At 40.2% G+C, this 12,360-nt stretch overlaps 1 protein-coding gene across 1 annotated transcript; it reads left to right on the top strand.

Annotated features, from left to right (window-relative positions):
- Window positions 1-455: 455 nt before the first annotated feature.
- myoz2b (myozenin 2b) lies at window positions 456-6,362 on the top strand. Its single transcript, XM_021309154.2, has 5 exons — window positions 456-654; window positions 4,523-4,692; window positions 4,964-5,048; window positions 5,776-5,938; window positions 6,031-6,362. The coding sequence occupies exons 2-5, from the start codon at window positions 4,534-4,536 to the stop codon at window positions 6,254-6,256; spliced, it is 633 nt and encodes a 210-aa protein (XP_021164829.2). The 5' UTR covers window positions 456-654; window positions 4,523-4,533; the 3' UTR covers window positions 6,257-6,362.
- The last annotated feature ends 5,998 nt before the right edge of the window (window positions 6,363-12,360 follow it).

Here is a 12,360-nt window from a genome sequence, read left to right as displayed (position 1 = left end):
TAAAAAAAAATGTCTATGAGGCACCATGCAACAGCACTAAAAATAAATGACGCTTTTTACACAGCTTCACCAAGAGCGGCAGTAACTCTGGAGGATCTGTACGTGTAGTTTTTCCTTTTTTTTTTAGCACAGCTTGCCTCCTCTTTGACCTTTTCTCACTTCTCCAAAGTCCGTTTTTCCACAGAGTAACAGGAATTAAACTTGCCGAGAGGATGAGAAGCAGCAGCTGTGCACTTTGTTAACAACCGTCCCTACTTGAGGCGCGCTCCATTAAAACGCTGCGTCGACCCTCAAAGAAGTGTCATCCCCAGAGAGTCAGAAACAAGGAAGCGGTTTTCTCAGGAGGAGCAATCTTCACTCCCAAAGTACATCCGAGTGGATATCCACAGCCCATCGTCTCCTCTCCTCTCCTCTCCTCTCCTCGCTGACCTAGCCCATGGTGCCCGAGAGTGGCTTTGAGTGTTTGACAGGTTAAATTTAGCCTATTGATGTAAGCTGCATTCCACTCACAACGGAGACAGAGACACACTCACAGTTTGGCTTTAGTGTCCGTGAGCGTGAAGATCAGCAAAGATCACACTGACTGACCCCTCCGTCTCCGTGTCTCCCCCTTCAAGGATACGGGCTGCAGCACCGCAGGGACACAACGGGCAGGTACGCGACCGGAGCGGCTTGATTGACCTGACACTAAAACCGAAGCAAGGGCTACAATAATAGAGAGGGGGGCGCCTCAGAGGGATTCAGCTGCATGTGACATTTAAACCGCGTGAAATGGAAAAGATGTTTCCAGGTTTTTGTGTCTGTTCTCCCATCTCTCTTAAACAAACAGCCTGACTCACTTACTTTTTTTGCATGTAAAAATATTTCTTCAGATGCTAGTCCAGTAACTCAACACGATAAAGCCACGATCGAGTCTTCAAGAGTTTAAACATTTACGTGAATCGACATTAAGCTCTGCATTTGGGGAGCAAAATGAAGAGACTGGACTTCACCGACAGCTGACAGCGACTCTCCCCCTTATGTTGGAGCACTTCTGTTGGCACTGGTGGACGTGTTTCATGCCTGGCAACGTACACAGCCTTAGCACAATTCATCCTTGACCTTTCAGACTGGTAATTTAACCTCTAGCGAATCCAAAGCAGTAAGTCTATCTCGCATCATATGAAAAAGGATGCAGCAGAGATGTGATAAATAGATTTAAAAAAAAAAGGCTCGACGGATATCACAGCACCCTATATTAAGGTCTGTGGATTACGGTAAAATAGCAAACACTAATATTCTGAGTCATGCTGACAGAATGAATGTGTTTGTTTTTTTCAAGCCTAATAATAGTTTGAATGCATTTGATAATAGTAAAAGGCTCAAGCAGGCAGGAGCGGTCCTGGCCCAATGTTGTACGAGGCCCTGTGCAGAATTGGCTTTGGGGAAACACTGTTTCACTTTTTTTAGTATTTTAACTCTATGTTTCACATGATTAAACTGGATAGTCCGTCGTTTTTCCCCCCTTTGTCTTAAAATAAATGAGGATTTCAAGCCCGTTTTAAGTGTTAAGTAGGTTCAGGTGATTTAAGGTAGTTTGTCGTAACCTCTGCGATGTTTAGATGTTGTTTAGGAGAAAAGCGTCTATATGAGAAAAGCTATCATTTTCAACAGTTTACATAAAACTGAGTGTAAAGCCTAAAAAGCATTTTAAAATCAGAAGACATTCATTGAGCGACATGAATCCTGTTTCTTTTTGGGTGGGAGAGGCCGAGGTCGGTGTTGCATTCATGATCAACCATGAAAAAAAAGCTGATCTGTTTACAAAAAGTAACATTTTTGTTAAATCATGACTCTGCCAACACACCTGTGGATTATTCTAATAGGAAGATTGCAACTGCTGTATTCGTCAGGCGGTCTTGTGCAAATTCATAATTCTCCCGAGACCCCAGGCCAGCAGGGGGTCCCTTAGCAATCTGCACCGATATCGTCATCCAGCCCTGTGCAGGAGACTTTCTCTCCAGCATTTCAGCATCTTTCTTCATGTCGGTATCAGCGCAGCATTACAGAATCTCAGCAGAGTCGTAGCAAACTTTGCAATTTATCGTTCCCATCAGGCTTGTGATCTGAATTACAGATCTCAGAACAGCCGTTCCATCTGTCCAGTTAAAGGCGCCTTTACGTCCCCGTTAAAACCACGGTTCATGGGTACGGACGTGCAGGAGAGAGAGGAGGAGGCACTCAGGCGCTGTTTGCCTACGGCTCCATGTTGCGGCGCGGTGTCAGAGGAGAGGCTGGTCAGAACCAAAAAGCAGAGTTCAAAATGTCAGGGCCGCTGAGCAGTGTGAGCCATAAATAAATAGAGATGATTTAGTGCCAAGGCGGCCTAATCCTGTGCCGTTGTTCTTTCACTATGGGCTATTTGTAGTGGGGTGGGGTGGGGGGTGTTGGTGGAAGTGGGGAGGGAAGCTGTGCAGACCAACTGTGAAGCTGCCTGGGTAACATGAAGGTCTGCAACAGCTGGGCTGCATTCTGTCCGTGCACGTGAACGAGGAAACATCTTGTGCCCGGTACTAATCTCAAGCTCTAAGGTGGCCCAGTTTGGGAACAGGGTTTATTTTAAAAATGGAAACTGGGAAAGTTTTTTTAAAAAAAAAAGGTCATTTGATTTTGTTAAAATTCTTAAACATGTTAAATTTTTCCCTTATCTGTTAAAATGTCACTAGAGAGTATTCAGACAGATTTAAGTACAGTTTGGCCTAAAACGCTTTTAAGATTCATCCAATAAATATCTATGGAAATTGTACTTCTGACCACACTTCCTACTTGCCACCCTTCAGATGAGAATGTTTGAAAATATTATGTGAATAGAGCCTAATAACATCAACATTTTAGTGGCTAATATATAGTTTTAAAGTGTAATTTGGGAAAAATGTACTTTTCCAGAACCACAGCACTTTCAAAAACTTTTCATAGCTGTTGGTGGGGGGTGGGGGGAGGGGTTGATGATTTCATAACACAGAATAGTCCAGATATTTGTAAAGTGGAAAGAACGTCGCTTTCATTTTTTTTTTTTTTTTTTGTTGCATAAAATCTGAATACGGTAGCATGCAGACGTATTTAACCCACACGAGTCAATACTTTTAAATTTTTGAGTCTTTGGGGTCTGTTTGTATTAGCTTTAAACGTCTAGAGCAGGGGTCACCAACATGGTGCCTTCAAGCCTGTTCAAAAAATAGCAATACCCTCCAGTGAGCTGCATCTAAAACTTTATTTTATTAATTGCTCTTCCTTTTTAATCACACTTGTACTTACATAGATTTAAAATGATAAATGCATGAAAAACATGTTTATATTATATAAATTTACGGTGAGATCTGACTCTTTTTAGTTTAAAGGTCAGTACAGGTAGCAATGAAGTAGCTCTCAACTTCTAAAAGGTTGGTGATCCCTGGTCTAGAGGCTGAATCTGAGCTGTTGCTCAAAGAAACTGAATGGATAGTGTCAGTGATAATCAATTTTCCAGTCTAAGCTTTTTTTAAACTGATTTGCATCTGGACTTTGACTAGGCCGTTTCAGCACATGGATAATCCTTAAACTAACCCAGTTTGGGCTTTTGCTGTATTATGTAGGCTCCTTGCTGGAAGCTCATCATACATGTCCCTTCTCCTTGAGTGATGTTATTTTGAAGTAAGGCTACTCTATCTTGAGTAAAATTTCTGGTTACTCTGCCCACCTTTTGTTCACTGACTAAACGAAGAACATTTTACCAACCATGCCCAGCTTATGGTAAAGTGGGACTTTTTCTATGTAAACAGACTGCTGCTTAGCCTGCTGTGTTATCTGGAGGGCAAATAATTATAGAGCACACAGCACTGAAACTGGAAGCAGCTGGCACTGTTTAACCACGATGTACACATTACTTACTGTAAGTATTTATTCCAAAAGCAATGTTTTGATAAAAAAAAGTTTGCATTACTTGTGCTTAATTAAAATTTTGTATAGAGGTTAGTTATTTTTAGCTGATTTTTATTTTATTATTTAAACAATTGTGATCATTTGGACATTATGTTATAATTGTACCTGACAGATTACAAAATGAATCAGACATTATGATCAAACTAATAGTCTGTACTTTAGTAGTGTTACATTTTCCCCCCTCTTAGTTGAATCATTTTTAATAACTACTTTTTGTTTCTTCTTAAGTAATATTATTCTGAAATAATGCTCCTCTTAACTGAGTGTAAATCTTTGGCCCCTCCTCTACCCACCTCTGCACAAAACATTTTGCATAATGACAGGAAAGTCCAACTTAAATAATATTTTCTAATCCGTCACAGTGCATTTTGCGTTTTGTTGCCGTTTTTGATGCTGCACACATTTTCCACTCATCAAAGTTTATTCCTTGCGACCTTGGTTGCGTTACTTTGTTTTTGCTTCTCTCAATCTTAACTGTCAGATGTTGACATAATAATAATAATAATAATATGTTTTCATATCAGCATATTAAATACAAAATTAAACAAATATTTCTGGGCGTCAGGAGACACTGTCATGGACCTGGGAAAGAAGCTCAGCACTCCTAAAGACATCATGCTGGAGGAGCTGTCGCTGCTCTCCAACAGAGGTTCTCGGCTTTTCAAAATGCGCCAGAGGAGGTCTGACAAGTACACGTTTGAAAGCATTCAGAATGAAGCCAACGCGCTGCTGAATGTAAGTCACCTTATTTGTGCTCTGAATCCCTTTATTGGTTTGAATGACTAGATGTAATCCCATCCTCTCTGCACTATGGATTTCCGGCATGAGTCTGTGAAGTAGCATGCTGTTTACCAAGTGAAATATGCTCCTGGAGATAAAAGCAGTAGAACACACTGCCACGTGATGATGAGCTGTGGATGCGTAAATGCTATTAGGAGCAATGCACATTTGTAAATGGCCAATACGACGCCTTATCCATGACCCAACCCTTGTGTTGTTTTTGCAGAATGATATTTTTAATCAGAACACGCACTCTGTGGAAATTAAAGTGGAGCCACCGGCGCTTGGAAGCGCTGCAAACTCAACTTCAGGTAATTGTCTTAAGATCGATGTCGGTGTCATCAGCTGTCATGAGTCCCAAAAGAAGATTTGAAACAATAACACCCCCCCCCCCACGCACACACACACACACACACACACACACACACACACACACATTTGCAGCACTATTATTATCATCATTCTTATATTAATACTTATAACTTCATAAATTGTCTAAATATAATATAAAACATGAATTATTCCATTGTACGTTATTTTTTATCATCATCATCATCATCATCATCATCATCATCATCATCATCATCATCGTCATTATAAAGCACAAAAACTGAAATAACAATGATTTTGAAAATATAAAAAACATACAAATGATAACTAAAAAAATACATGATAAAAAGTGATGAAAGTTATTTTCTAATGCTTAAAAACTTCAGTTGTCTTATTTCCTGACACTAGAGGTGTGCATAAATATGATTTACTGACATTTAGAGTGCTACTTATTGTTACCATCCTAGAGGCCCTGCAGTCGTTCTGCGGTGCTTCAGCAAAGCCTTAACTCATTATGCAATGAGCACACACTTAAAATGTGCTATTTTAAGCACTCGCTGCAGCTATTTTAATCCCATCCACTTTGAAAATTTTCAGGGTGCAGAAAACAGCCCTGAATAAAAATATAAAAATATAGCAAACACTACTGATAGCTCAGTCTGTCGTGACATCAAAGCAGTTTTCACAGCCGGATCTCTTGTTTGGCAGACATGGCCGCGGAAAAGCTGGACACCACGCCTGCGCACAAGGCGTACCACTCGCCGTGGGAGCAGGTCATCCTGAGTGACCCCAACCTCGCTGAAACTCTCCAGCTCAGAATGCCAGACCCGGAGCCGCAGCAGGAGCTCCCTGAATTCAAATGCTTCAACCGGTGAGAGCGCTGCAACCCTCATAATCCAGCCCGAGTGAATGAGCGAAAGGTCGTGGCACGCAGAGCAACCTGTATGTTGATCTGAATTGCAGGGTTGCCACTCCTTACGGTGGCTTTGAAAAAGCTCCAAGAGGAATCACGTTCAAGCTCCCTGAGGTGGACCTGAGCCCGCCGGAGTACCAGGAGCTCAGCGATCCACGGGCGAAGCGGCCCACCTTCAACCGGACGGCCCAGGGATGGATATCTGAGGGCACTCACCTCATCCTACCAACTATCACCCTGGAGCCCTGCAGTGTGCCCGAGTCTGATGACCTGTAGATGACTTCACTGGAACATGGCAACAGAAAACAGAAAGAGACAGGGTGGTGGAAGCTGGTGTCTATTAGTTACACCACTACCATTTCTTCTTCATAGAATTTAATATGTCAGATATATGTGACTTGCATGTTATATATATATATATATATATATATATATATATATATATATATATATATATATATATATATATATAAATGATAGTCTGTATTTAATGACATGTGAAATATATACTTAAACTTAATCATATGACTAAAAAAGGCAATTTACATTTAATATCAGGAAGAAAGATGTAAATAAACATTATGCAAATGAGAACACGAATCTATTATGTACATAATATTTGCAAATTGGGATATATAGCACACACAATATTTGCATACACTGTGAAACAAACTGACTAATATTAATGATAACCAAAATTATTTCTTTATGCTAAGTATAATAATGTGGGAGATATTTCCTTCAAAGGTTTTGTTTCTTTCTTCAAATTCATAAATTTATCTAGAATGAGATTATAATTCCTTTAAATAACGTGGGAAAGCAAAGATAATGATGCAGTGGCTTTGTAAGCTTCTGATAGGTTAATTCAAAACATCCGTATAAAGTGGAGGCGTAACAATTATAATAAGTTCTGTAAGGCAACACCTCGACCACACTACTTCCTTATAGGAAATCATAAAAAAAAGAAAGATAAAGAAATCGGGTAAATTGTCCGGAAGAGAACTATGGACCTTCTCAAGTCAGATCCATCTTTGGTACCAATTTCCAGACTTGTAAAGGTGCCACATTCATCTTTTCAAACCATTAGATATAAATATAAACAGCACGGGAATGTCCAGCCACCCAGATTGTTCACAGAGTGAGCGGCCTCTGTGTTCCAGATAGGAATGTGTTTTGGTGCGGAGTTGGAGCATAACCTTCAGAACGGAAGCAAAAGACCTTGTGAAGATGCTGGCTGCAGCTGGTGAGAGAGTCATAGTCCACAGTGAAACAATTCCTGCTCTGACATGCCCTGTGAGGCCAATCAGAGTGGAAGAAGTCATCCCTCCAAAAGCAGCACAAAAAAAGCCACATTATAGTTTGCTAATCCTCACAAATTAACGAATAGCTTCATTCTAGCAGACATGTCCTATGTTCATAATGAAAGTAAAATGGGAGGGTTTTACCATAGTAGCCATTGTTATTTGGAGGGAAAGGAGGATGTTTGCAAGCTGGAGAACACCTCCCCAACTGGGGAGTATGGAGGTGGAGGCATTTTGTATGGGTGTTTAGCTGCAGGAAGGACTGGTGCACTTCATAAAATAGATGGTTCATGGTGTAAGAATATTATGTGGGGAATGATAGAGACATTTCAAGTGATCAGCAGGGAGGTTAAAACCTAAGGTCTCAGGTGCCTTCCAAGGGAAGAAGGACTCAAAACGTATCACCAAATAATGTTTCAAAGGGGGCTTAAGGACAATGGGGCGTGTTTTGGAGTGGCCTTTAACCTATCAGCATGTTTCATTTTTTCACATGGCTGCCGGTACACCTGGATGTCCCCGTTGTCAGACACTAAGTGATATTTCTATTTAATTTAGAAAGCCTGATCATAGAAAATATGTTGGCAAAGCGGCCTGCGATTGGGTCTGTCATAAAGAACATGCCATAATTCCAACAAACCATTGTGAGAAGCTTGTCGAAGGGTACCCAAAGTGAGACACCCAGGTCATACAGCTTAGATACAAGTTCACCAAACACAAAGAAAAATGTATGTGTACTCCTGACTGTGAAGAAAGTTGGAATAAACCTAACAAAAAGCTAAATAAGTAAATAAAACTCTCAATATTTTGGGTTAAATTAAATAAAATATTATTTATAATCATTGCTGACCTAAAGCAGGAAAAGTTTAGTCTGATTAAATGCCAGGCAGGGATGGGTGGAAAAGTTAGTTTTTTTTATATACAGTGCATGGAAGTACAGTACCTGTTTTCAACTATAACTTTTAGTTACAATTAGGCACCAAAAACCACATCTGAATATTCCATTCAATACTGGATTAAGAAATACGCTGAAGAAAAGTTAGGGACATATTTTTCTATCATCCATCTCGACCAGGTCCTATAATTAGGGGGAGCGCCACCTCAAATATGGTTTATTACACCAAGTCGGTATTTACTGAGAAGTATATCAAATGCCATAGTATGAAAAAAAGTGTACAGCATCACGGCAGTAAAAAGAACGGGATGATAAATAGCTGCCCGATCACTATCTGATCATTCGCATGTGTCTATAAAAGGAGAAGCTTTGGAAGCTTGAACGTGTGGAGCACCCAGGCCTGTATTATCGAAGCTTAAGCTAGGGGCGAGGAGAAAATGTTAATGTCCAGCAGTCATTAAAACATTTCATACAGTTTTTCGTGTTGAGGGGAATAGACGTCCAAGGTTCCTTTGTCAGACTGAATGTACCTCAAAGAGCTTCACCATAGAGTCTACGGGCCTCACCTAAGATGTTAGCTGTTGAGGTTTTGGACAAGATCTTTAGAAAACCACTGGACATGACCTTGGAGAGGGTCGTGACCGTTACTAGAAGCGGCGCAATATATGACAGATTCTGCCAAAGGAGCTTTGTGGGCTGCTGGGTCAGGTAGTGAGCAGGGATTTTTGTCGTGTATTCCTGATATTTAGATCTGAGATTGTGTTACTAAATTTTAAGACATGTCATGTCATGCATAGATCGACAAGAAAATGATAATTGCACTAACTTTTCAGCATGGTCTGTATACTTGAGCCATTTTGTCATGTCAAAAAACATCAAATATGTGAATAGTACAAGCAATAATAAAAGATTTAGAGAAACCCCTTTTCTCCTTTTTTCCTATTTTATAAGTGCAAAACAAGACTAAAGTTTATACTTATGCTTAATGTGGAAAACATTCACTGAGAGCAGGCTTTTATTTCATGGGGGTGGGTCAGTTTACATGAAATCAATGATGGCCAAAAACCATAAAAATCACACACACACACACACACACACACTTTGTAGAACCACCCTTTGCAGTACAGTGATAAGTCCTTTGGGGTTTGTCGCTAAACGTTTTGCACATCTAAAGACAGAAATTTTTGTCCATAAGGAAAACAGCTTCAGAGATGGAGGGTGTTTTGGTGCAAGGTTTGAAAACAGCGCAAATTCTGCCAGATTGTTTGGAGAGCAGTGAACAGTTTTCATCCTTACCGCAGATTCTCAAATGGATTTGGTTCTGATCTTTCACTGCGCCATTCGAACACATGGATTTGCTCTGATCCAGTCCAGTGTAGCTCTGTCATGTCGGAAGACAAACTTTTACCTCCGTCTCAAGTTTTCTCACAGGATTTCTCCTTTTTTTTTATAGCTCCATTCATCTTACCTTCAACTCTGACCAGCTTCTCCGTTCTTGCAGTAGAAAAAAAAAAACATTTCCATGACATAATACTGACACCACAATGTTTCACTATGGGAATAGAGTGCTGAGGGTGTGCATGTAGTCTAGTGTTTTTTTTTTTTTGGGGGGGGTTTTGCCACACAGCGCAATCACCCAAAAAGTTCAACTTTTCCAGAACACACTCTTTCACGTGTTTGCTATGTCCCCTACATGGCTTGTAGCAAACTGCTAGGGAGACTTCTTATAGGCTTCCTTCTACAATGGCTTGCTTACTGCCACCCTTCCAAAAATGTCAGATTTGTTTAGTGCACAATTAACAGTTCCTCCATCCAGAGATTCTCCCACCTGAGCTGTAGATCTCTGCAGCTCCTCCATAGTTATCATCGGCCTGGACTGAACAGAGGTCTGTTACATTTTTAAAGCTCTGGGTTTTGTTTTCTAGCCTTAGCCCGCCTGAAACCTCTCCTCGACTTGACCTCGGACCTGTCTGTGTGGTCCTGGGTCTTGATGGAGCTGTTTGTTCACTAATGTTCTCTAACGAAGCTCCAAGGACTTCAGAGAACAGATGGCTTTTATACTGAGATTAAATCGCACCACAGATGGACTCTGGTGACTTCTGATGGAAATGATTTAAGGGTGTCAGAGTTCAAGGGGCTGCAAACACACCATGCCACACTTGTCAGATTTCTAGATGCAAGCCAATATTTGCCTTCCGCTGCACAAGAATGCATGACTTTGTGTTGGTCTGTCACAGAGAAATACCAATAAATGCAATTTAAATGTAATGTTTGTATAAGTTGATGCTTAGGAAACAGTTTGAATAACTTCAGAGGGTGTGAATACTTTTGCAAGGCACAGGGCGGGGGGGAAGGTATGTACGAATAAGACCTGCCAGCTGCTTTACTTCAAGATTTTAAGCCTTCGTTCTGGCTATGTGTATTTTTTCCTGTCAGCTGTAAAAATGAGAGGAAGAGATAAACGGGATGACGCTCCCAGGGGACAGACTTTATGGTGAGTGGAAAAATATGGAGAGATCTTCACAGATTAGTCAGACAGAGAAGGAACATGACACAATTTCTAAACCTTTGGGGCTATTTCTGGCACATGGTAGAAAGGATACACAGATAACCACAGTAAATGTAAAGTTAGATTTTTTTTCTCAGTGTAAAATTTTAACTAAGAGATACAATGATGACAGAACTGAGGAGTCTGCTGTTACTGCACATAGATTTTCCAGCTACATTAAGGCTTACCAGTTCACAGAGAACTGCAGAAAAAAAAAATACAGACACATCCGTCTCCTAAAATAGCCTTCAGAACATCAATATTGACTTTGACATCTTATTTGAAAAGAGTTCTGGTGGTCCATTTCCGCCAAGAGAAATAGGTACATCCCCCCCCCCCCTATTGCAGATATACTTTATAAATAATACCAAAAATCTCTTCATGTGTCCCAAGGGAGGTTTTGAGGGTTTATAGTGCTAACACATTTGACTGTAAAGATGTGCTGTGTCACTAAAATAAGCCGCACAAACCCCTTTGTACTGTCGTCACGCTCCCATTCCTCCCTGCAGATTGCACATCCTTGAAACAAAATATTACACACGTCGTCAAATCCTCAAACAAGACGCCTCTGGTTGGTATTTGTTCTCTGTCACCCCCCTGCGACTGCTCAAACAGGCTTGGACTCCGAAGCAACGTAACTAAAACCCAACGGGCTCATTAAAAGTGACTAGGATTCGTGACGGATTTTTGCTCCAGCAACACATGTTTATTTATTATCCAAGCGATTAACTCAGTTTAAATATATGTTTTCCTAAAATGACTATGTTTCAGATTTTTTTATTTTTTTTGCGGCCCATTTTGGACCCTATATGTGTAAAATGTGTGAAAGATAAAAAGCCTACATTGGGGCCTTTATTAAGTATTCAAATGTCCTTGATATTGTCACATTTTATTATATTGCAACCTAAAACATTAACTGGAGAATCTGTCAAGAGGAAACCCACACTGCTAAAACGGATCTAAAAATAAGTAAAAAGTTCTTAACGTTAGTGTATTTGTCCTTGATTTGAGCAGGTAAATAAGATTATCTGCCAATGGAATGAGTGTTTTCACCCCTAAAATAAGATAATTAGACATCCTGCACTTGAAATAAGATGATTGAGATGAGTTGTTCCTATTTTAAGTGCAAGATTCTTATTCCGTTGGCAAATCATCTTATTCACCTGCTCAAATTAAGGACAAATACACAAATTTTAAGAACATTTTTCTTATTTCTAGTTCCGTTTTTGCAGTGGCATTAGTGCTACACTCCACAGATTAAGAAGAAAACTACTGTTGCAGCAGCAAACAGGGTTAAATCGGAGGCAACCGGACTTTTGCTCAGTTCTTTCTGCACAACTTTATTATTATCATTATACTCAAGTTTATTATCATTATGCTCAAGTGCAAGCCACCAGATTTGACAAAGACTCCCAGATAGGCGTCAAAACGTTTCCAGAAAGAACTGAACGAAAGTCCGATTTAAGCCTGTTTGCTGTTACCATGACCTGGATAACTCAGAATTTGCAGGAAATGATGGATTTTAAGTAGTTCACATTTACTATGTATGAGACACAGTAACCATGTGGAAGAAGGTGCTTCAGACCAAAAGGTAACTTTTAAACTACACTTAAACTATGGAACCGACCACATTATAGTG

The sequence above is a fragment of the Fundulus heteroclitus genome, chromosome 5 (assembly GCF_011125445.2).
Source record: "Fundulus heteroclitus isolate FHET01 chromosome 5, MU-UCD_Fhet_4.1, whole genome shotgun sequence".
NCBI classification, from domain to species: Eukaryota; Metazoa; Chordata; class Actinopteri; order Cyprinodontiformes; family Fundulidae; genus Fundulus; species Fundulus heteroclitus.
This window is presented reverse-complemented; position numbering and strand designations above follow the sequence as displayed.

What these genes read in the sequence shown, in the direction of transcription:
- myoz2b (XM_021309154.2), top strand. Translation starts at nt 4,534, where the DNA reads ATGGACCTGGGAAAGAAGCTCAGCACTCCTAAAGACATCATGCTGGAG. An exon ending in AAGCCAACGCGCTGCTGAAT is followed by an intron (nt 4,693 to 4,963) that starts GTAAGTCACCTT and finishes TTGTTTTTGCAG; the next exon opens with AATGATATTTTTAATCAGAA. An exon ending in GAATTCAAATGCTTCAACCG is followed by an intron (nt 5,939 to 6,030) that starts GTGAGAGCGCTG and finishes TCTGAATTGCAG; the next exon opens with GGTTGCCACTCCTTACGGTG.